The sequence below is a fragment of the Eretmochelys imbricata genome, chromosome 23 (genome assembly GCF_965152235.1).
Source record: "Eretmochelys imbricata isolate rEreImb1 chromosome 23, rEreImb1.hap1, whole genome shotgun sequence".
In the NCBI taxonomy this organism is placed as follows: Eukaryota; Metazoa; Chordata; order Testudines; family Cheloniidae; genus Eretmochelys; species Eretmochelys imbricata.
Window position 1 is genome coordinate 2,454,482 of NC_135594.1, and position 24,055 is coordinate 2,478,536.

At 55.6% G+C, this 24,055-nt stretch overlaps 1 protein-coding gene across 9 annotated transcripts in view; it reads left to right on the forward strand.

Moving 5' to 3' along the window:
• Positions 1-17,370: 17,370 nt before the first annotated feature.
• The window catches only part of SLC8A2 (solute carrier family 8 member A2), a 54,713-nt gene continuing 48,028 nt past the window's right edge, over positions 17,371-24,055 (forward strand). For 8 of the 9 annotated variants that reach the window (XM_077840281.1, XM_077840280.1, XM_077840285.1 and 5 more), the window contains exon 1: positions 17,620-19,196. In XM_077840281.1, the coding sequence (XP_077696407.1) occupies positions 17,635-19,196 (1,562 nt within the window). In that variant the 5' untranslated portion in view covers positions 17,620-17,634. Of the gene's footprint in view, positions 19,197-24,055 lie in introns of all 9 variants that reach the window. The other variant, XM_077840279.1, reaches the window with a different exon arrangement.

Consider the following 24,055-nt stretch of genomic DNA (forward strand, 5'->3'; position numbering starts at 1 on the left):
ACTCCCCTTGACGGCCCCCCCAGCCAACGAGCCTTCGCTGCTGGAATCGGGGCAGATGTGTTTTCAGAGAGTGGGAGCCTTTTTTGTGCAATTACATCTAGTGATTCAAGCTGTCTTCAGAAGAAGTCAAATAACCCACCCTCTTCCTGCCGTGCCCCGCAAAGTATGGTAGCAAATCTGTGGCCGCTGACATGCTGCGGCCTGTGGGAAAGACCCAGTGCCAGCGGGAACAGGGCACTCATACTTCGGCTCTAAAAGTCCCGGCCCGACCGCCTGAGCTCAAGGAGACACGTGGGGGGTGTTGTTAGCAGCACGGGGGTTACGGTGCACCTCCGAGCTGCCCTGCTTCTGTCTGGTAGAGAGCAGTGGTGTGCATGCTCGTGAATCCACACGTACACAATATAATACCGCCGTGAGCTGGGTTTATGGATGTGTGCGTATTATAAAGAACTGGATTCATGTGTGCGTGTGTGTAACGTACTGACCTGGGTTCATGGGCATGGTAATGCACTGAATTCTGTGCACGTGTAATATGTGCGACTTGCCCTCACAGCCAGGTCCTTGCAACATTTTCACACTTTGATTTAATCGGCAGCTAACGTTTCATCAGCTACTTCAAAATCCTGGGGCCCCACCAGAGCCTGTTTTGCTGATTGGCATCTGGCTTGCTCTGTGTCGGGGGACAGTGTTATCCTGAGTTAGCGGAACCAGGAAAGGAATCGGATGCCAACGCTGGGTGAAATCCATCCGCTGGCTTCTCTGTGACACCCCGGGGGTCCTCTGCGGCAGAACAGACAGTGTCAGGGTTTGGACCTGTGCTTTTTACTCATGGTGGGACATTGGGGCACAGATTTGATCTGAGTGTGTGATGCGATAAAGGCCAATGCGATTTGTGGGTGTGGAGGTGTTGGCCCCTTCTCTGGGGTAACCGCCCCCTGTAATACCCTGCTCACTTGTGGGCTCCTCACTGGCCTACACAAGCTGGAGACAAACTGGGGGTACTAGGAGGACAGAGCCCAGGGTGGTTAAGGGGTGAGGGCAGGGAATTAAAGGAGCTCAGTGTTCATAATCCGAGTGTGTTGTGAGGGACCTGATTCTCAGTGGCAAGGTTTTGTCTACAGGGTGACACCGACTGGAATAGCCGTTGTGAAATAGGCCATTCTGCAATAGCTCCCCCGAGTGGACACTCTGTTCCAGGAGATCGCCTGGTCCGCTTTGGAAGCGCATGAATGAATCTGGACTAGGCCATCCACAGGGAGAGCTACTCTGGAATAGCTAGCCCTGTCGCTGTCTGCGTGTGGGCAAGTCCGACTCTGCCAGAGCGTTTTAGCTGAGACGCCAGGCCTTAGGGATGATGGCTGTGTCAGGGACTCGTAACAGCTGCATTACAGGGAATACGTAGAGCGGGTGTCGGAGGAAGTCTCTTCCACTGGGGTGGAAACCCCATGCTCTGAGAGATTTATCTCAGGTCAGAGTGACCACTGGGATCATCTACTCTAACCTCCTGTATCACTGGCCTTGGAAAATTAGATTTTTATTGGTGTCAGTAAGTGTCGATTTCACTGTATCCACACAAACTGAGGACAAATATTTCAAAGAAATGTATGGAGAGGCAAAGGAAGAAAAATGCTGCTTGAAAACTTATTTGGGTTTCACCAAAGGAGATTTACTTTGGATGTGTTGACAATTTGTCTTTTAACGGTTATAAAGCCCTTTACTTTTTGAATCTCCACATCTACTGCCATTAAATAATTGTCTGACCTCCCCCCTGCATAGTTTCCTGGAACTGTGAACATTTAAATTGATAAAAACAGAAAACTGTTTAGAAATAAACATCCATGTTCTCTGCCAAAATTGCAAAAAAACGAAAATGGAATTCTGCCGGGCCTAGATATAACACAGGCCCGACGACTTCCCAGCATTAATTCCTGTTTGAATCAGAGCAGATCTCTTAGAAAATCAACCTGTCTTGATTTAATCAGGCCCAGTGAGGGAGAAGTGGATTCTGCCACAGCCTTTGGTAGGTTGTTCCATGGCTTACGTATCCTCACTGCTAACCATTTGCACCTTAGTTCCAGTCTGAATTCAGCTAGTTTCAACTTCCAACCATTGGATCCTTCCCCTGCTAGACGGAAGAGACCTCGGTTATCACATCTCTGTTCCCCGTCTAGGTACTTACAGCCTGGGATAAGTCGCCTCTTAACCTTCATAAAACAGGACTGTGCCAAGGGCTGTAGGGAAAGGCTCCTGTACTAACCGGTCATTATTATGGGCCCTCATTAGTTATATTACAGTAGCCTGGAGCCCTAGGATCCGGCTGTAATTGGGCACCCAGCGAGGCAGTCCTATGCTGCAGAAGCATGGTTTTAAAGAGGCACAGTCAAGATCAAAATACTTCCTCACCTGTGTCCCCGGGATGATGGTAAATTGCAGTAGTGGGACTCTGCACCCCCTGCCGTGGAGCAGTGGGAGCTGGCTCTTTCAGCTCAGCCTCTCGTGCTTTGAGATGCGGTGGTGGTGGGTGCAGTCCCCCTTGCCGACGACCCATCCCCACATCTCAGAGTTAGCTTTGCCTCCCCGTATTCCCCTCCTCCCGGAGCATGGGAATTCTCCTCCACTTCCTCTCCTGCTTCTATCAGTGACAGCACTCGCCGGGGGCTCTGATCTCCCCCCGGTCCACGCTGCACAGCCCCTCAGACCACTGTGCAGTAGGGCTGGAACCCGGTTCCTCCTGTCCCAAGTGGGCTGGTGCAGATAATTCCACAAGGTGCAGAACCGTTCCCAATGGGCTTCGTAGCTTATGAAGCTAGCCAGGACCACTGGATCATCCAGGCTGACCTGCATTGCACAGGCCAGGGAATTTCGCCCAGTTACCCCGGCAGCCAGCCCAGTAACCCAAGCGAGCAGGGAGGCAGGGGGAAGGGGTGGCAGGTGTAGGTCGGAACGGCTGCTGCTCCTCACGGTTCCAGGCCCCGGCCCCAGTTGTATCTAGTGCAACTGGCTTTTTTGCATTAATCCAGGTTCCTACCCTATTTTCCTTTTTAATCAAACCTAGGTTAGCACTTCAGCTGGTCTCTTTTCAACAGAGGCTGCTGTGGTACAGTAATACTCCCTCGGCTCTAAGCCAGGCTCCCACGCCCCATGGCCAGGCAGCCTGTGGCCCATCAGACCTCCAGCAGGAGAGGATCCCGCCCTGCTTTGCCCACACACTTCTTGAAACCCACCAGGGAAGGGCGAAGCAGCCGGCGCCCAAGGCCAAATTTGGCTTTCATTTACCCCCGCCACTCGTCATGGAAATTAGCCCCATTAAGTCCCACCTAGCTCAGTCCCTACCCAAGGTGGAGTTGCCCCTTATAGACTAGACCTTGGTGCTTGGAGAAATGCTGTCAGGTCCCTCTGGCTTGGCACCCAGCTGTCTGATCCAAATGGGCTTAAAGGTTTCCCTGCCTAAACCTTCGCGCCCCCCCCCCCCGCATCCTGCGCCTGCTCCCCCAAAACTAACCGCAGGCTGCATCAGGAGACTGAGCTCCAAATCAGCCTTCCACCCAGCCGATCACGGCAGTCGTGCTGCGATCAGGACGAACTGAAGGATCTGCCGGTGATCTGGCGGCTTTGGAGTCCGAGCAGAGCTAGTCAAGGGGGCAACAAGCGCTCTCTCCACAGAGGGTGCTGAGGAACAGTTTACAGGAGCGTGAATAACAGACTGAGCGCTGGCTGATTTTCAGAGTGCCTGGTCTCGGAAAGGTGCTTATTTCGTTACTGAAGTGGGGATATCGCCCCAAACCCTCTCTTGCTCTAACTCCTAGACAGCGCCCAGCTCCCAGTTCTGGAGCTAAAACCCAGGAGTCCTGACTCCTAGTCCCCGTCTTGTTCTAACCACATGACCACCCAGCCTCCCAGAGCTGGGAAGCTGTTTGCCATGGCAGAGATACGAACAGAACCCAGGAGTCCTGTCTCCCCAAACCCTCCCTTGCTCCTACTCCTAGATAGCACTCCCAGACCTGATGCTAAAACCCAGAAGTCCCCTGCTCTAACCACTAGACCTCTTTCCCTCTCGTAGCCAGAATGGTACCAAGGGGCTTTGATTCCTGGTCCTCTGCTATAAACAACTCCCTCCAAGAGTCCAGAACAGCACCCAGCCTCTGGGCCCTGAGTCTGCATTGCCCTGAGCTGGTGCAGAGCGCGGGCTGAAGCGACCAGTTCCTCCGGGAGCATTTTGCCCCCAGGTAAATGGCTGCACAAGGTGCAAGACAATGAAGAAGAAGGTCCCTTGCTCTGACCATTAGGACGCTCATCCTCTGTGGAGCATCAATTGATGTACATTTGGACCCCCCACTGGCTCGAGGGAGGAACAGCTGTCAGGGAGAAGTGTTTCCTCTCCCCCCTGCAAAGTGCATGAAAAATGTAGCTCCTACAATAAATCGCTGCAGGAACCCGGGCGCGCACCTTCCCTCTCTCTCTCCCTCCCTCCCTCCCTCCCTCCCACTTGCTGTTGTTTTGAAACGTCTGGGAATAAAAACGCACAACCTTGCAATTAAGGCCCTGGGCCCTAAGAGATCTAGGTTTCCATCCTGCCTTTGCCACATGTGACCTTGGCCGGTCACTCCCCTCACTCTGCACTTCAGTTTGCCTAGCTCTAAAACAGATCGAATGGCCGGGGTTTCCCAACAGATCGAAGGGTGTCAAACTTTAAACGCTCGGGGCTTGTCTACACAGGGAAAATTGAGCGGCAATGCTAATCCAGAATAACTCCTCCATGTGGACACTCCATTCTGAACGCAATTCCATCAGAGCTTTGTGATGGGAGTAATTATTCCAGAATCAAGTCACTTTCATTTCAGAATAGAGCATCCCCCCAGGGAGCTGTTCCCCACTAATCAAAGGTACTTCAATGGCCCATGTTCCCCCAGGATCTGAGTAGCCCCCAACCGTTACCGTATTTATCCTTCCAACCCCTTCTGAGGCAGGGAAGAGACCTGGCCAGGGTGACCCAGGAAGCAGGTGACTTGAACTCAGGCCTGTCAAGATTTGATCACGGCCTCTTCTATCTAACAGGTCCCAGTGGCTGGAAGTTGAAAAACATAAGAACGGCCAGACTGGGTCGGACCAAAGGTCCATCCAGCCCAGTGTCCTGTCTTCCGACAGAGGCCAGTGCCAAGTGCCCCAGAGGGAATGAACAGAACAGGGAATCACCAAGTGATCCATTCCCTGTCACCCATTCCCAGCTTCTGGCAACCAGAGGCTAGGGACACCATCCCTGCCTATCCTGGCTAATAGCCATTGATGGATCTGTCTTCCATGAACTTACCTAGTTCTTTTTTTAACCTTGTTATAGTCTTGGCCTTCACAACATCCTCTGGCAAGGAGTTCCACAGGTTGACTGTGCGTTGTGTGAAGAAATACTTCCTTTGGTTTGTTTTAAACCTGCTGCCTATTAATTTCATTGACCCCTAGTTCTAGTGTTATGGAAGGAGTAAACAACATTTCCTTCTTTACTTTGTCCGCAACCATCATGATTTTATAGGCCTTTATCATATCCCCCCTTAGCCATCTCTTTTCCAAGCTGACAAGTCCCAGTTTTATTAATCTCTCCTCATATGGAAGCCATTCCATACCCCCAGTCATTTTTATTGTCCTTTTCTGAACCTTTTCCAATTCCAGTCTATCTTTTTTGAGATGGGGCGACCACATCCACACGCAGTATTCAAGCTGTGGGCGTCCCATGGATTTATATAGAGGTGTTATAATATTTTCTATCCTATTATCTGTCCCTTTCTTAATTATTCCCAGCATCCTGTTCGCTTTTTTGACGGCTGCTGCACATTGAGTGGATGTTTTCAGAGAAATATCCACAATGACTCCAAGATCTCTCCTTTGGGGTCTAAATTAGCTGTTACCAGCCATCATTGTATATGTATATGTATAGTTCTGAGGCTAGACAAATTCAGACAGGAAAGCTGTCCGTTTTTAACAAGGAGGGGAATTACCCAATGGAGCAACTTACCCAGCACCGTGGTCGAGTCTCCAGCCCAGGGAACGTTTAAATCCAGGTGGGATGTTTTTTGAGATCTGCTCCAGAAATTATTTTGTGGGCCTCCGATGGCCGATGCGACGCAGGAGGTCAGGCCAGGTGCTCACACCGCTTCCTTCTGGCCTTGGAGCCGAGGAAAGTCCCCAGCTGGTGCTCTAACCATTGCACCATCCTTCCTCTCGATCCCTCTCTGGTGGCTAATCCAGGAACAGAGATCCTTCCCCGGCCAGGGGGACATGCGTGAACTGCATTCACACCGTGTGCCTCTCTGTCCCCCTCTAGGGGCTGGCCGAGGTTTACAAGTCCACTGCAGCCGTTGCGCTGTAGAAGCCGGGGCATTGAGGCCAGGCACTGGTGCCTCGCGCTGTTGGATCCAGCGGTCCCAGCTTCACTCCCTGCAGGTGACTGCTCGTCCAAGCATGTCCTCTTGCATCCCCCTGCGACGGGAGGGTCTAACTGCACGCAGAAGCCTCGCACTGCTGCTGCCCCGTGTCTGCTTCCTGGGCTACTAGGCCGGCCGCTACCGCCAAGCTGGAGGAAAAGAAGCCAGCAGCAGGCGGTATCACAACTGGCATGACATGCAGGAGGCACGCCCCGCCCTAGTCTATAAATACACCGGCAAGTTCTACTCGGGCTTTCGAGAGCACGCTTTCAAACCCAGTGAAACGTTAATGTCCACAGCTCGCCGGCTGGTTCAGGATGTCCGTCGCTGGCAACGTCTTTAGAGAGGAAAAGGAGGGAGTTGACAGCGCGTCGGGTTTGCTGTTCCCAGGGGCACCAAGTGCGGTTTAACCAGGGCGCTGCTCTCGATCTGTCAGTATTGTTTGCTCCTAGCTCTTTGCCCTCTGTCCTGCAAAGGACCAGGGCTAGTCCGAATATCTGGCCCCTTCCCGTGCGTCTTTTCACTCGTCACTTGTGAAAATCATGGTGTACGAGCTTAGCAGCTCTGAGAACAAGGTTTGGATGTTTGTATGGGTAACAAGGAAATTCAGAGCCAGAACAGTAAATATTCCAGAAACCAACTCAATCCAGAGGTTTTGCGGGGCTCTAAAACCCCCTGCTTCAGCTCATGGGCTGATCTCAAACGATCGCAGGTCAGGAGGGGACCTGCCTTGGCTGGGGGCTGGTTATCCCATCGTTTGATTTATGTGTTGCCTAGTGGTTAGAGGACTGGATTGTGATGTTGGAAATGTGGGTTCTAGCACTGGCCTGCTTGGGTGAGTCCTTTCCCTGCTCTGGGCCTCAGTTTTCTCCTCTGTAAAAATGGGGACAATGATATCACCCTCCTTTGAAAGTGCTTTGCAATCTACTGATGACAAGTGCTTTTAAATACTATGATTATAATATAAACCACTCAAGATTTCCAGGCAGTGCTGGGTGCCCACCCTTTGACAATCAGACCTCTTTAAGGCATCCCATCTTGCTCACCCAATAATTATGGCATCCCAAAACCAACAGCCATTTTTAATGACCTTGGTGACATCTTGTGGCAATGAGTTCCACCGGCCCGTCGTAACGGGGCACGTGCAGCAAATCAGGAGAAAACTGGGGCTTATTATTAGCCACGTTCTACAGCCTCTACTCAGAACAAGTGGTTTGTTAGTTCTTGAGTCTTCCCAAGGAGATTGGTACCCTAGTTGAGGAGGAAAAGTAACTCTCAGCATGAGCAAGCGTGGCAGATTCTGGCCCTGTGTTGCTAGGGAAGAGGTATGGTAACCATGGCGATACTGAATGTACTTACTAACTAGTCCATAGTGGTAGCGATGATTATTATTATCACGACTGATTATATTTCATGTGCCAGGCACTTTCCAAACACTGAAGGAAGACCATCCCTGCTCCAAGGAACCCACAATCTAATGACACTGCTGTTGTCTCAGGCTCTCTGCAGACTCAGGCAAATGTCCCTGCATCAGTTAGACTTGGGGCAGCTCTCCCCGTCACAGCTACTGTCTCAGATAACTAGAGGCAGGGCTGGATTAATGTACGGTCATTATACTGTTGTCTAGTGCCCTAGCTCCTGCAGTCACGTGATTATGGCAGGCACTTGACGATCATTAAACCAATACATTTCTAGCCCTCATGTTTGTCGAGAAAAGATTGAAAATGTGACCTGCCTTGAGTGTAATCGGTGCAGCAGCATCTGCCTGGGTCTGCAGAGAGCATGAGACAATAGCTGTCAAAGGGGAAGCAGCTGGTGGCTCCCAGTTGTATACAATGCCTTGTTGATTCTTAGCTGATGCAATGAGTTGGAGGTTCCCAGCTGCATGCAGTAGTTTGGTGGGTCTCGGCCCCATCCCTGGTGGCTCACAGGTCGTTGTGGATTCACGCTGGCGAGGAGACTGTGCGGGTGGGTGATCTCTCTATTAAGATGTGGTCCAACATGGTGCACAAGTCTGAGACCAGCTATTGATCTCTGGTAGGAAGCAGGTTTCCTGCGGCGACGCTGATCCACCCGCCCCAGTTACATGTGCTCTGGGGATGTTCAGGGCAATGGATGTTTGAATCCCTGGTGTCTCAGATGGAGCCCAGAGCACCTGTTAATGGACGGCGCTCTCTCTGGATAGGACAGGGAGGTGCATTCCCAGGGAGTTACCTTGCCACATTAAAGCTACAGGTGGGAACCAGATCATAGGAACTCCCCCCAACACCCTCCTTAAACTCTGGAGCCCCTGCGCTTACCCACGCAGTGACTTGCGGCTTTTATTACTTAATCCTCCTCAGCTGAGATCAGGTCCTGAACTGTGCCAGGCGCTTCACGGATACATGGCGAGACACAGCCCCTGCCCCCGGGAGCCTCAAATCTAACTCAACAAGAGAGAATTATTACCCTCATGTTACGGGGGGAGAAACTGAGGCCCAGGGAAGTGAAGTGAAATGTCCAAGGTCACATAGGGGAGTTTGCCTAAAAACGGCCATAGTGGGTCAGACCAGTGGTCCGTCTAGCCCAGTATCCTGTCCCTGACAGTGCCAGGTGCTTCAGAGGGAATGAACAGAACAGGGCAATTATCGAGTGATCCATCCCCCATAATCCAGTCCCAGCTTCAGTCCAAAGACTGGCACAGCTGAGCATCAGACCCAGCTCTCCGGGGTGCCAGCCCATCGCCCCTCTCCAGGGCTTTCCAGGATCCCCACCCACTGCATAGGACCAGATGCAGCTCATCCCTCCCCCAGCCTCAGCCCCAAGCAGAGAGCTCATGGTGCAGAGAGCCTGGCCTGACATCCCGATGGGAAGCTGAGGCTGTGCGAGTGGGACCTTTTGTGTGAGTTACAAAGCCTGATTAAAGCGTCTATTAAAAGCCGGGAACCCGCCACTCCAAAAGGGGGAAAACGAATACAATCCCATTGTCGCAGAATGAGCCTCCTGGACTGTTTAATTGATGTTTCACCCCAGCACTGTTAATGAGGCTATTAAATTAATTACAGGAATGTTGGCGTTGGAGACGGAGATGCCTGTTTTTCGGGCCTAGCGCAGCTAGGGGCTGGAGCCACGTTTCCCCAGGCAGCTCCCTGGCTCCGGGAGCACCGGACAGCCCCGCGGCTGGGCTTTTGGGGGAAGCTGCCTTGGGTGAGAGAGACCCCGGGCCAAATCTGCAGCTGGTGTCAGTGGGCAAAGCTTCGTCCACTTCGATGGAGCTCTGGCTGATTGACTCCACCCGGGGGTCTGGCCCCATGGACTCCCAAGGAGTTATGGCTGAATGACACCACCTGGGGGTCTGGCCCCATGGACTCCCGTGGAGCTCTGGCTGATTGACACCAGCTGGGGGTCTGGCCCCATGGACTGCCATGGAGTTACGGCGGATTGACACCAGCCGGGGGTCTGGCCCCAGCATGCTGTGAGGATAAATACATTAAAGCTAGCGGGAAGCTCAGTGGTGACCATGCTGGGGGCGAGCCCCGGGCCCGCGCTGGAGGGACGGGGGGCGGGAGAGGTGTCGGCGGGTAGCCAGTCCCGTGAGCCATCAGGGTTTCTATTTTCACATTCCTTCGTTTCTTTCGCCTTTTTATAGCCCGTTCCTGTCTCCCGTTGCCATGGAAACGGCGGCGTTGCTATGGGAGGGGCCTAGCGTTCGCCCACCAGCATGGCACCAAGGCAGTGGATTCTGCGGCGGGTGGGCGTGGGCGGCGTGGTCCCAGATGTGCTGGCAGGAGCGCTATTGCCCACCCGTCCGGCTGTGCCCGCTGCCGGGTGCGGTGCCGATTGCCTGGTGCAACTCAATTTCTTTTCCTCAGGATTATCAGCGCCTCGGTCCCCGCTAATTGCCGCACAGCAGCTGTTGCCGGGGACAACCTGGCGGGGAGTCGCTGGGATATTCAGATGGGAGGAAATTAAGAGCCTGCGTTTGCTTAGCAAAAGCACCTTGTCTCCAATTCGGAGCACGCGCCTCTTGGGTGAACTCTAAAGTTGGCTAAAGTTTGTCAGTGTCCGACTTGAGATATTTTGGTTCTACGGCTCCCGCTGGCTGGGAGGGGGTCATGTGGTCTACTGGAAAACCTGGCATCTGTTCCTGACTCTGCCACTGAGCATGGGCAAATCGCTTCCCTGCTCTGTGCCTCAGTTTCCCCACCCTCCCTTTGTCTAATTAGAGCGTGAGCTCTTTAGGACAGGGATTCTCTTTTACTATGTGTCTGTGCGGCACTGGCCTGATGGGCCCTGATCTCGGTTGGGGTCTGGGCAGCGCCTGCCACAATGGGCCCTGATCTCGGTCAGGGTCTGGGCAGCGCCCGGCCTGATGGGTCCTTGATCTCGGTCAGGGTCTGGGCAGCGCCCGGCCTGATGGGTCCTTGATCTCGGTCAGGGTCTGGGCAGCGCCCGGCCTGATGGGTCCTTGATCTCGGTCAGAGTCTGGGCAGCACCCAGCCTGATGGGTCCTTGATCTTGGTCAGAGTCTGGGCAGCAATTGGCATGACGGGCCCTGATCTCTGGGGCACCTGGCTTTGTCCGCTGTCGGAAGACAGGATACTAGGCTAGATGCATCTTTGGTCTGACCCAGTATGGCCGTTCTTATGTGGATCACTCCTGCTTCCCTGTTTGGTTCACTCCTCCGGAAGCTCTGCGCTGGCCACTGTCAGAGAGAGGATACTGGGCTAGATGGAGCATTGGTCTGACCCAGCCTGGTATCTCTTATGTCCTTAAATGAAGCAATAAACCACATCATGTAAATAATACATCACTTCACTGGAAGGCTTTTAGGTACTTACTCTTTGAAATATACAAGGCTGGAGACCTGAAACAGAGGCACTTTGCCCACTGTACGGAAGAGATTTAAGTTTCTTTTCCATGTAAAAGCTGCTCATAGCCCAGTGTTGTCCAGACTTCTGAAAACTGAACCCGTCTCCCAGAGAAGGAGCCCTATTGTCCCAATCAAGATCAGGGTCCTATTGCACCAGGTGCTGTACAGAATACCCACCTCAGGGTCCCGTTGGGCCGGGCGCTGCCCAGACCCTAATTGAGATCAGGGCCCCGTCGCGCCAGGTGCTGCCCAGACCCGACCGAGATCAGGGCCCCATTGTCCTGAGCACTCCACGATAGTGAGAGCCAGTTCTTACTCTGAAGAGCTCCCAGTCTAACTAGACAAAATAGACAATGAGACTGTCTTTTGGTTCTGTGTTTGTACAGCGCCTAGCGCAAGGAGGCCCTATACCCAATACAAATACATTAATAATCGTCATAAAAGAAGGCTCATTTTCCCCAGTGTACCGCTGAGGCCTAGTGGGATAATGTGCTGGATTTTTAAATGGCTTAGCTTGAAAATCTGGCCTTTATTTTGGTCCCTTTGGGAACCCCCACCCCCACTGTCAGTGTTGCGACTTTGGAGGTGGGGCCCAAAATGACCCCACCCCCCACATGTCACACGGGAACCAATAGCACGAGCTAGAATTGGACTCAGACCTCCCCAGTCCCTGGCGGGAGATTTAACCATGAGCCCTTCCCTCCTGCCTGTGCAAAGCCATCCTGTGTCATCAGCACCCAGGGTGTCCAGTCGCCACCGCTCCATGGGGAAGGACAGGTCCCCCCAGCCCTTGGGCATCTGACAGCGGATCAGGGGGCTGGGAGTGCAGGAGCTGGGGTTGCAATTGACCAGACATCGGGGCGCTGAGCTTTGGGGGGTTTGTCCCTCGGAAGGAAATCGCATACGGCGGCCGGCAGTCGCCTTATGCTTTCAGACCCCTGTGGTCGTGCAAAGACCATCCTTTGTCCGCAGGTCTCTGCTATGCCTCTGTGTGCAGCGCAGATTGCATCTCGAAATGCCCCCTGGCCAACGAAGGCAGGAGACGGGAGCGAGAGCAGCAGACGACTTTCCCAGTCCCCAGCAGCTGCTGCGCCGGCGAGATTGCTGTGGCTCCCACCGGCCCCGGCCCCCCACGGAGCTCTGTACGCTCCCCTCCCTCCCCGTCTCCCCTGCCCCGAGCCATGGGCGTGCATTGCTGCGCATTTGGCAGCTGGGCCTGTTTTTCTTGTGGTACCCAGGGTCACGTGAGTGAAACCTGGTGAGAAAAGAGACCCCAGGCATCAGAGCTTATAATTGTGGATATTTTCATTGTCCGGATAAGTGGCTGCTCCTTTGTTCTGCATCCTCCTACACTCTTGGCCTCACTGAGATCTGGTGGCAGGGAGTCCCACAGGCCAGTGGTGCCATACATATTTCCTTTGGTGGGATTTAAATGTGCTGCCTTTCAGTTTTGTCCAGTGCCCCCCTGCTCCTGTGCGATGAGACTGGTTGAGCAGAATGCCCAGCTCTGCCCTGGGAGCCTCTCTTCATCTTTCTCTGCCTCAGTTTGCCTCAGCACAATGGGGAAGGATGAAGGCTGCCCAAGTGACCAGATGATTTTAATGTTCCCCACAGTGCCTGAAAGGTGTGGGGGTGAGACGGGCGGGGACGCTGAGGTATGGAGCAATGACTTGATTTGTGCACACAGTGGTTTAGTGGCAGACCAGGGAATAGAACCCAGGAATCCTGATTATGCCTCCTCTAACCACTGGACCTCACTCCCCTCCCTGAGCTGGGGCTAGAACCCAGGAAGCCTGACTCCCAGCCTTGCCCTCCTCCCAGACAGAACCCATGGTTAGACCCCTGCCTCTAACTGCTATGCTTATTTACAACAAACCCCTTCCAGAGCAGTGCAGGGCTGGGCCGGTTCCGGGGCCAGGAGGGGCCAGGGGGCTGGGAGGCCCGGTGTGTGCCAAGACCTGCTTGGGGGCATCTGGCAGAGCTAGTGTAAAGACACCGCCCTGACTCCCCTGTGTTGGGCCCTTCCCCTCGTTCTTGGTGCCGAGCTGGCTGGTGCTCACACAGCTCAGTGAAGTTGCTCCATGCGGCTACTCAAGCTGCTCAGGGTAGAGGGGAGCATTGGCTGGCTGGGCCTGTAGATTCATTGTCATAATTAGCTCATGTCACCCGGGGCCCTCAAAGTGTGTGGCCAGAGAAGGAGAGGATCATTAACCCCTGATTTACAGATGGGGAAACTGAGGCATGGAGGGGGTTGGTGGCTTGCCCAGGGTCTCACAGCAATCGCTGGTGGAGCTGGGAATACAATCTAGGAGTCTTAACCTCTGCTGACCCCCTCTAACCACTAGATCCCACTCCCCTCCCAGTGCCAGGAATAGAACCCAGGAGTCCCGACTCTCCAATCCCTCCACCCCATGCTAACCACTAAGCCTGTTTTCGATTCTTACAAACCCTGCTCTGAGAATACCTCCAGGAGGCGGCTTACCACTGGGCTCACCGCACGCATGGGGCCGGGCAGGACTGGTCCCTAGGTGACCTGTTGCTAGGAAGCGCAGATCCTGGTGGGTCTGTAGCAGGCCACTGCCAACCCAGGCTTCGTGCCAGCCCTGGCTCACTGCCCCATTCCTGCTCCTGGACAACACAGTTCCGGCAGAGCAGCATGGCCAGGGATGCCCACTGAGGCAGGGGTTTCGGGGATTAGGCAAAGTTAGGATTTGCGCCGGGACAATGCCCTGTACCCCGGGCATCTGGATTGGTGCCACCGTCTCTGTATCAGCCACGCACGGCGACCGTGGTGCGGCCCCCGGGCTCAGCTGGCATGTGGCAGGCTTGGCTCCTAGTAATTCCGGGGGCCTGCGACCAGCGAGAGCTGCAGATTGGTCAGCAGTCTGGCCACCGGGTACCCCCCAGCTCCGCTCACTCCCCCCCTTATTAGAGTCGCCTAGGATTTCTCATCTCACCTGTGCTAATGAGGCCTCTGGATTTAATGAGGTCCTTCCGGCTGAAAGAATCGGCTCTGTCAGCTCCCCTGAGGGGCCGGGAATCCGCAGCCACAGACGTGTTGCCGGCAGCTCGTTGTGATCACTAGGATGCGCTGCCCTCCCCGGCTCAGCCACTCGTGCTAGGCTGGCAGGAGACCCCAACAATGCCAGGGCGGCCGGTCGCTGGCAGGGTCCTTTTGGTGGATCTCAGGGTGCCTGGCAGGCAAGGGAGCCGGCAAACTCTGCTCACCGCTGCAAAGTCGTGGGGCTCTCATGGGGCTGATGGGCCCCGTTCGCCAGTCCGTGGCAGCTTGAAAACACTCACTCTCTCCTTCCCACTCCCCTGCTGCCCGCCAGCCCTGGGATCCCTGGTTCTCCTGCCTCCTGCTCCGAGTGCATCCTGCTGTGGGTGCGGGAGAGGGGGAAGACTGGGGGCCCCCTGTAGCTTGGGGATCTCCTGTCCCTCTACCTCCCCCTCTCCGCCATGGATGTATGCATGTGGCTGGCAGCAGCCGGAGACACACATGATCTCTTATTAAGAACGGCAGTTAAAAAACAGTGTCTCCCACTGGCATGATTTTACATCATTTTGCTAAACCTAATTAGTGTCTCGCCCTGGGAGGAAGCGGCTTATCTGAGTTCCCCCCGCTGTTCTCTGGGACGACCCAATCCAGGGAAGGCTGGCCCGCCTCTGGCTGCAGGGCTAGTACCCCCTTCGCCTGGCTAATCCCACTGTTCCCGAGCGGGCGGCCAAAGGAAAGCGTGGGCTGCGAGCCAGGTGTACAAAACCGTGTGTGCACAGTGCTCGTGTGTGCGGGCACACTCTGTGTGTGTTTGTGTACAAAGCCGTGTGCGTGCTGTGTGTGTGTACAAAGCCGTGTGTGCGTCTGGCGTTTCCTCCTCGATGGGCCATGGAGAGGATAACAGCCTACTACTGCGGCTGCCGTTGGCTAAGAGGCGGACCCCTTTAGCTCAGGCATTAAGCGCGCGGTGCCTTGGGGCGGAAGTGCTTGCAGATGGTGGGGACGGTCGCAGTCTCCGTCTGATGCTCTGTCCTGTTGAGGAAAGGGTCGGGCCCGGTCTGTTCCCAGGAGAACGCAGCTGCAGAGCCGTGCTTGTTTCACCGTGGTTCATTTCTGGAGCGGCCACGATCCTGCGGTGCTGGTCAGGGGCCGCGTCCCTCCCGCCGGGGCTAATGAACGGAAAACTGCTTTGAAGGTGGCTCCGGGTGGCGGGTAGCTGCGTGAATGGGGCCGGGCGGAGATGCCCCCGGGGAGAGAGTCAGCGCTGCCCAGAGCTCTCGTGGGCGCGCAGGATGGGGCATGGTAGCTGGGCTGGGATCCAGCGGGAGCCAGGGACTGAGAGTCTCTCCAGGGCAGTGAATGGAGCTTGTTCCCTCTCGCTCGCCCTGCAGTAAATCAGGAGCTGGGGGCCGATAGCTACACCAGCCAGAGTGAGAGGGGAGTCGGTCCCCAGGATTTCCCCTGTGGGACCCAGCCCAGGGCTCGCTCGGTGGGAAGGATCCAGGGCCCATAGCTAAGCTGTTCACAAGTGGGCAGGGATTTTGGGCGGCCTGAAGGAAGACACCTTAAAGGGAGCCCCGATGTTCAGCGCATGTGCTGGGTCTCTGAGGTGTCCCCCCATCACTAGTCGCTTGGGATAAATCTGAGCCCACCCCACCCCCTGCAGACATGTGGCCATCTCCAAGGCTCACCCTTTGGGCAGCAAGACCCCCCGGTGTGCGGCCGATAACAAATCCATAGCCCTGGGGCGCTCTGCTGCACGCAGTGGGGGGAAAACCCAGCCCCTCCAGCCCCAAAAGCCCAAGCCACCTGCCATTAGAGCTAAAGGAAAATCCTCACTAACTGTTAGCAGTAGAGGGTTCATGAGACACAGAGGTACGGTCCTGATGCCCTCCAATAGAGGGCACTGGGGCTGGGTTTTACTCCTGGTGCAAGCAACTGAGGGGGTAACTCCAGTTAAGCAACCAAGTGTCTCCTACCTGCTCCGGGGCTAGCTTTGCCTCTACTTAGCTCACCCGAATCCTACAGCTTGGAGCTGGAGTGCCTTACCCACCCCGCTCCCCATTCTGCCTCCGGGACCTGCTGGGACCAGGGGCCAGTGCCACCGTTATCCCTTTCCTCCTTCCCAGCCTGCCCACTTCACAGATGTAGCCAATTACTGCGGCCCCAGCCCACTATTGAGCTACCATAACTGAATCAGCTGCCCGCCTCCAGCTGCTGGATTTGAACCCTGCCCAGCTGGGTTAGACCTTCTGCTGCAGCTCCTCCTTTAGCCCTGCTGCCCCGGTGCCCACTGGGCACGGCCGCGGGGGGCAGAAAGTGGCAGGCGGCCGGGCGAGAGAAGCAGTTTCTGCTGAGCGGGAGTCTGCTGGTGTCTTGGAGGTGCAGGTGTGGCTGGGCCTGTCCTCTGGGAAGGTGGCTGAAGCACTGAAGGGCACTGTCAGGGGAGCGCGTGGCAGGCCTGGGATAGCAGGGGGCTGCGGCCAAGGACTGAGGGGCCCTGGGGGAAGGAGGAGCCCAGGGCTGGGATAGCGGAGGGATGATTCCGGGGGATCTCACCCCAATAAAGGGCCAGGAGAAGCGACCGTTGGCCCTGTTCGGTCCAACCTGCCAGGGCGGCCCCTGCAATGCCCTGAAATCCACTCCCCCTAGAACCCAAGCGAATCGCTCGGGTTTCCTGCACCCGCCCGAGCCTCGGGCAGCGAGCTCCCTAGAAGCGTTCAGAACAGGAAGAAGGCATAAAAACAGCGACGCATCGCCCGGAAGGCTGCGACGCAGAGCCGAGCTCGTAGGTTGTGTTTGGGGGGATCCATCTGTCGCGTACCAGCGACTCGCAGCTGGTCTGAGAGACGCAGCGAGCAGAGCACGGCGCTGAAGGGAGGGGGGGCGGGAGCCGGTTGGTTAGTGTAGGAGCCTGGCGCAATCTGTCCCAGCAATGGAAGGGGAGTGGGGGCTAGTGATTGGGGGGGAAGGGCTGGGAGCCAGGGCTGGGTTCTGTCCCAGCTCTGGGAGGGCAGAGTGCTTTGGGATGCTCCGAGCCCCAAGGAGGTGTGAGCCTGGAGTGCTATCACAAGTCTCTCTCGTTCTCTCCTCTAGATCCTGCCGGGTCTGGCAGCCGCACCGAAACGTCCAAGATCATGGCGCTGGCACGGCAGCCCCTGCCCAAATTCCTCTCCAAGGCTCTGCTGGCCTCCGTCCTCCTGGCTGAGAACTTCCACCAAGCGGGAGCCTTGGAGACAGTGCCGGAAAGCAACGTGAGCTGCCAAGGGTCCAACACGTGCCAGCCGGGGGTGCTGCTGCCTGTCTGGCAGCCGGACAACCCCTCCTTCGGCGACAAAGCTGCTAGGGCCATTGTCTACTTTGTGGCCATGATGTACATGTTCCTGGGGGTCTCCATCATCGCCGACCGCTTCATGGCCTCCATCGAAGTCATCACCTCCAAAGAGAAGGAAATCACCGTCACCAAGGCCAACGGCGAGACCAGCATCGGCACGGTGCGGATCTGGAACGAGACGGTCTCCAACCTGACCCTGATGGCACTGGGCTCGTCCGCACCCGAGATCATGCTCTCCGTCATAGAGGTGTGCGGACACAACTTCCAAGCTGGGGAGCTGGGCCCCGGCACCATTGTGGGGAGCGCCGCCTTCAACATGTTCGTGGTGATCGCCATCTGCGTTTACGTCATCCCCGCTGGGGAGAGCCGCAAGATCAAGCACCTGCGGGTCTTCTTCGTCACGGCCTCCTGGAGCATCTTCGCCTACATCTGGCTCTATCTGATCCTGGCGGTCATCTCCCCGGGCGTGGTGCAGGTCTGGGAAGCTCTGCTGACACTCGTCTTCTTCCCGGTCTGCGTGGTCTTTGCCTGGATCGCTGACAAGCGGCTCTTCTTCTACAAGTACGTCTACAAGAGGTACCGCGCCGATCCGCGGAGTGGCATCATCATCGGCACCGAAGGGGAGTTCCCCAAGGACATCGAGATGGATGGCAGCTTCCTGGCCAACGACCACCGGGAGAACATCTTCATGGACGGGACAGCCTCCGCGTCCCCAGCCCTGGCCTCCTCTACCCAAGAGGAGAAGGAGCTGGACGAGAGCCGCAAGGAGGTGATCCAGATCCTCAAGGACCTCAAGCAGAAGCACCCGGACAAAGAGCTGGAGCAGCTGGTGGAGATGGCCAACTACTATGCCCTGCTGCACCAGCAGAAGAGCCGAGCTTTCTACCGCATCCAAGCCACCCGCATGATGACCGGGGCTGGGAACATCCTGAAGAAACATGTCTCGGAGTTCTCCAAGAAGTCGTCCAACCTCCTGGAGGTGCCGTCGGAGGCGGAGGAGGAGAACTATAGCAAGATCTTCTTTGAGCCCTGCCTGTACCACTGCCTGGAGAACTGCGGCTCAGTCACGCTGACCGTGGCCTGCCAGCAGGGCGGGGAGGGCAACCACACCTTCTACGTGGACTACAAGACGGAGGATGGCTCGGCCAAGGCAGGCTCCGACTATGAATATAGCGAGGGGACGCTGATCTTCAAGCCGGGCGAGACGCAGAAGGAGCTGAAAATTGGCATCATCGACGATGACATCTTCGAGGAAGACGAGCACTTCTTCGTCCGCCTGCTCAACCTGCGGGTGGGGGACGCCGAGGGCATGTTTGAGTCCGACTCGGCCGACCACCCCAAGGGACGGCTGGTGGCCCCGCTGATTGCGACCGTCACCATCCTGGACGACGACCACGCTGGCATCTTCACCTTCCAGGACAAGCTCCTGCGTGTCAGCGAGTGCCAGGGCACCATGGAGGTGAAGGTGGTGCGGAGCTCTGGGGCGCGGGGGACGGTGATCGTCCCCTACCGGACGGTGGAGGGGACGGCTCGTGGAGCGGGGATCGACTACGAGGACGCCTGCGGGGAGCTGGAATTCAAGGACGACGAGACGGTGTAAGTACGAACCGTCGGCCTGGTCCACCTTGGAGATGCACCCAGCATTGCAGCCTGGTGAGGGTGTGCCTGCATGCAGGAGCGCGTCAAGCCTCAGCTCCTGGAGTCCTGGGATTAGCTGAGAATGTTGGCTTTCATTATTGTGAAAAAGTTAAAAAAAGCAAGTTTCTAGCCCTCATGGTTGGGGAGAAATATTGGAAAATGCAACCCCCTACTGGCCCCAAATGCAGAAGGTGGGGAAAAAAACCCAGCCTATATATATGTATATATATATATATATATATATATATTTAATCTAATGAGTTTTGAAGGCATGGGGGCTGGCCATACTGAGATGCCACCCCTCAGTGGCCAGCCACTGTGGAAAGCCAAGATCTGTGCCAGATGTGGGGTTTCCCACCAGTGGCTGGAATTGGGGCAAATCTTCAGTGCAGACAAGGCCGTGGGCTCGATTGCTTGTAGCCCGTGGTTCAGTGCGGATCGAATTGCTTCACTGTGTCCGAGCTATTGAGGATGTGGGTCTGCTACAGACGGTGGCAGGTGGGTGTAAATTCAGATCTGGCAGCGCTTTCTGCTGGGCGCAGGGTCTGAAGGAGGCGCAGAGCTAGGGAGAATCGGGCCCTTCGTATTCTAGCTCTTTAAAGGCCACCTCTTCCTTATGGCTCTCTGGTGACTTTTGGGGAGTGGGGTCGGGGAGGGGGAGACATCAGCTGTAAATACTCGTCCCCTGGCATCAGTGTCAATTTCCTGCTCCCAGGTCCTCTTTGATAAGAGAAGAAAAAGCATTGCACTGCCCTGGCTGGTATTATTGCTCTCTGCTGGGGGAAATAAGAACTTCTCACTTGTTTGTCCTATGCCCTGTACTGCCAAAGCTGTGGGGGATTTGCCATTAGCGCAGGGGGCTGGGATTTTGGAGAAGGGCTATATCTGGGTTCAAGCCCCACTCAAGTTCCTGGTATGCAGCAGGTGTGACGATCTAGGGAGTCGTGCGTATAGCGATCTCTGTGCTGAGTGCCACATTGTGCAAATGGCTGGGAGCCCTCAGCTCCCTGTGCCCTAAAGAAACCCTCATTCCCCGAAGAGTTCCTGGGTTTGCAGCAGGAAAAGGGGGTGCGGGAGGAGATTCCCAGGGCTCGTGCTAGGGCCATGAAATACGTGACTCTAAAAGGAGCCGCTTAGCAGCCGCTCAGGGCCAGAGCTCAGAGAGCAAAGGCAGGAGAACCTAGATACGGTGGGCTGGGGTCTGCCTTTGCTGGCTGACACGGGGAAACACCCAGTTCTCCTCTGAGCTTCGACTGTATTATTAGGGTTTTTCGGCCGGCTCCGTGAGAGCTTGTCATGCAGCGCGCCCCCAGATCACTACTGTTCGCACTGGGTGTAACCAGCCTGCTCCTGTGGTGGGGGGGCCTGGCCCGGGACTGAGCCCTGGCACTGCCCCAGACTTACTCTGGGAGCTCGAGCAAATCACTCCCTGGCTCTGGCTTGTAACGCGGGGAGAACCAGCCTTCCTCTGTCTGTGCAGACTGTGAGCTCTCTGGGCCCAGTGCTCTTGCTTGTATCTGTGCAGTGCCTGGCTCAGTGGGGGACCCTGATCTCAGTCGGGGGGGAGGTCTGTGCAGCGATTGGCCCAGTGGGAGACCCCAATCTCCGTCGTGGAGGGGGGGGTGGTCTGTGCAGTGCCCGGCCCAGTCGGGAACCCTGATCTCAGTTGGGGGGGTCTGTGCAGCGATCAGCCCAGTGAGGGACCCTGATCTCAGTTCGGGGGGTCTCTTCAATGCCCGGCCCAGTGGGGGGACCCCAATCTTGGTCTGTGAGGGTCTGTGCAGCGCCCAGGACTCCAGGGTCCTGATCTCAGTTGAGGGCTCTAGGTGCTACTGGAATAGAAATTAGGCTAATTTGTGGATTTCCCACATTAGAATATAAATCTGAGACGAAATCATTGTCTCCCAGTGCTCCTACATCTGCCTGCCTGTCTCCAGCTGTCGCCTCTTCTCTCCTCCTCGGGCTTGGTCTGTGCCCAAATCTCCTGCCAGGAGGAGAATGTCGATTTAGGAGGGTGATAGTTTTTGACAACGTGTTTATACCAGCAAAAGCCCCAGGGCGGATGCAGTTACAGCAGCCAAAAGTCCTTCTGCCAGGGTTGCGGATTTTGCTCAGGGAACTGTACTAAACGGTGCCAAAGAAAGCACACTTTTGCCAATAGAAGCTCTGTCCCCACATGAAAGGCTCGGGCGGGATATTGGGTTGCCAACCCTCCAGGAACTAAAGATGAATCTTTAATTAAAGATCATGTAACGTGATGAAACCTCCAGGAATACGTCCAGGCAAAATTGGCAACCGTGCCGGTATACCTGCACCCCCAGCCCCAGTCTAGTGTAGACAAGGCCTTAGACCAGAAGCTCTTTGGGGAAGGGATTTTCCATTCTGGGTTTGTGCAGCACCTGGTTCACAACTGGGGCTCTGAGATGCTACTATAATACATCGAACAGCAGTAAAAATGTACAGCACCGTGGCCTAGCATAGAGCGGGCCTGGGCCGTGACTGGGGTTCCTCGGAGTTACCCTAATAAAAATAATTCATCATAATCACACCATGCCCGTTCCCGAAATCCTTTATTTGTAAGTAGCTATTTCCTGTTTAAAAAACTCTGGAATGCACCAATGCCAGCGTCCCATCCTGCTCACTCATCCCACCGCTCCCACCAGTGCAAAACCCTGGATGGCTGCCTAGAAAAACCAACGCTAAATGATCGCTTCCGTGTGCATAGCGCCGACTTGAGGAACTCCTTTTTCAATGAATTTTTAACGGCATAATTAATACCCTTCCTGCCGCGTTCTTGCTCTCGTTTTGAATGAAACATTTCTTTTTCATTATAGAGCGACTTCAGAAACGCTTTAGGTGAGGTTGGGAGTGGCTAGTTTTAAAGGCAACGTTCTCTTACTTTGGATCTAGCACCAGGAGTGTAGCCTGGGCAAAACCTTTATCTATCAGAGAGTTTGGAAAGGGTGGTGATCCCGAGTCAGCTGGCATTCGAGTGGGATTCTAGGGCGGCGCGAATGGAAATCGGATTCCCGGGCAGCACTGACCATGCTAGGGGACGCTCGCTGCTGGTGTTTTCATTCGGACTCTATTGATTCCAGGGCTGATTTCCCTTCCCCAGGCTCGACTGTGATCTGTGGCCTGTCAGGACGCATGAGCGCTGTTCCAAACCACCCACAAATGGGGGTGGGGGGGGAATGTCACCAAAAGCGGAGATCGGGCATCCTTAAAATGCTATGTTGCACTGCCCGGCTGGATCGACAGGTATTTAGTGCCCAAGCTGCTGTCAGGTCAGATCTAGAGCCTCAGATGTCCCCACAGATCCACGTAGCTAGCAGTAGGGCCAGCTGCTCTGTGGGGCCTCCTCTCTGCCCGGGGAGATTCTTGTCTAAGATCTGCGTCAATGTTGGTCTCGCTCTTTGCCCTCTCTCTGCCATGGCTGCCAACAAAGAGAAGGCCTCGTTTGTGTGGGCGAATGACAGAAATAAGATGGAAAAGACCGCAGGAGGAATGGGCTTCTGATTAAGGCATGGGACTTAGAGACAGAGTTCTCTTCCAGGCTGCATCACAGACTTGCTTGGGACAAGGCGCGTCCTGGCTCAGTGCCTCAGTTTCCCCAGGCGGTGAGGTGATGGTGCGTTTCGCCCCACTTTGCAGAGCCAGGGCCCGGTGAACCCCAGAGCACCATGAGGCCACCCTAGCCAGAGCCCAGCCCGTGCGCTGCCCTGCATCCTGCCTGTCTGTCTTGTGCCTGCATGATCCCACCTCCCTCAGTGCCCTCTCAGCCTCCTCAAGTACAGGCTGCCGAGCCCTAGCAAAGACTTACTGATTCTCCAGGGGTTTCCTTGCTTGTGCACATGGATCAACCGGGCAATCTCTGCACCTGCACTGGAGTGAAGTGATGCCAAAGTGGCTTCCCCTTTGCAAACGCCACCTTGCCTGCTGGGCTGGAAATGTCAGCCCTCGGAGGGGCTTCTCATTGATGTGGGTCTGAACCCTGCACTCCTTACGCAGCATTTCCTGCGGAAGAACTAAGTCTTACGGGGTGGTGGCTAGTTAGGGGATCACTCAGCCACTGGTGGGGTGGGGTATGCCAGCTATTTGTGCAGGGATCACTGGGTTAGCGCTGAGATGCAGCCAGCTCTGGGGTGGGGCGTGGCAGCTGCTTATAACACGGGATCTTTACTAACCATGACCTCAACTGAACTTGCCCTGCAAAACGGATGCTCCCGCAGCACTGACTGAGGAGGGAAAGCGCCCCCTAGTGTATCATCCGCACAGCTCCCCGCAGCACAGCACCCACTAACGCTGCCTTGCGCTCAGTACCAACGCGGGACGTCACCCCCCCCCGCGATTTCGTCAGGCCTAACCCCGTTTAGCGTGCTCTGCGCAGAACCCACCAATCCTCTCTGCCCCGAGCTGGCCAAGTCACTCTGGGAACCGGGCTGGTGGGCGGCGGACAGTGCTACAAACCTGGGGAACCCCTGTTTATTGGGTGTGAAGTCAGGCTGCCCCATGGCTCACAAAGCTCCCCCATTCTCCAGGGCCCTCACCGTCTGGAAGATTCTGGCTCAATCAGCTAGTCTGTACAGCCTCAGCGAGTACCAAGAAATTGCTATTGATTTCCCAGGTTGATTGTCCGGCTCATCAGCCCTGCCTCATCTGGCCCTGCTGACAAGCCAGGGAAATTAACGAGTTGTTAATATACTCGGGAGCTGGCGAGCCCTGAGCTGCGTGGGCAGGGAAGGTGGGAGGCTCTGGAGGGGTGCCGAGGTTGTGCTTCTCCAAACAGAAGGAGGGGGCTGCTCCTCCCAATCCAG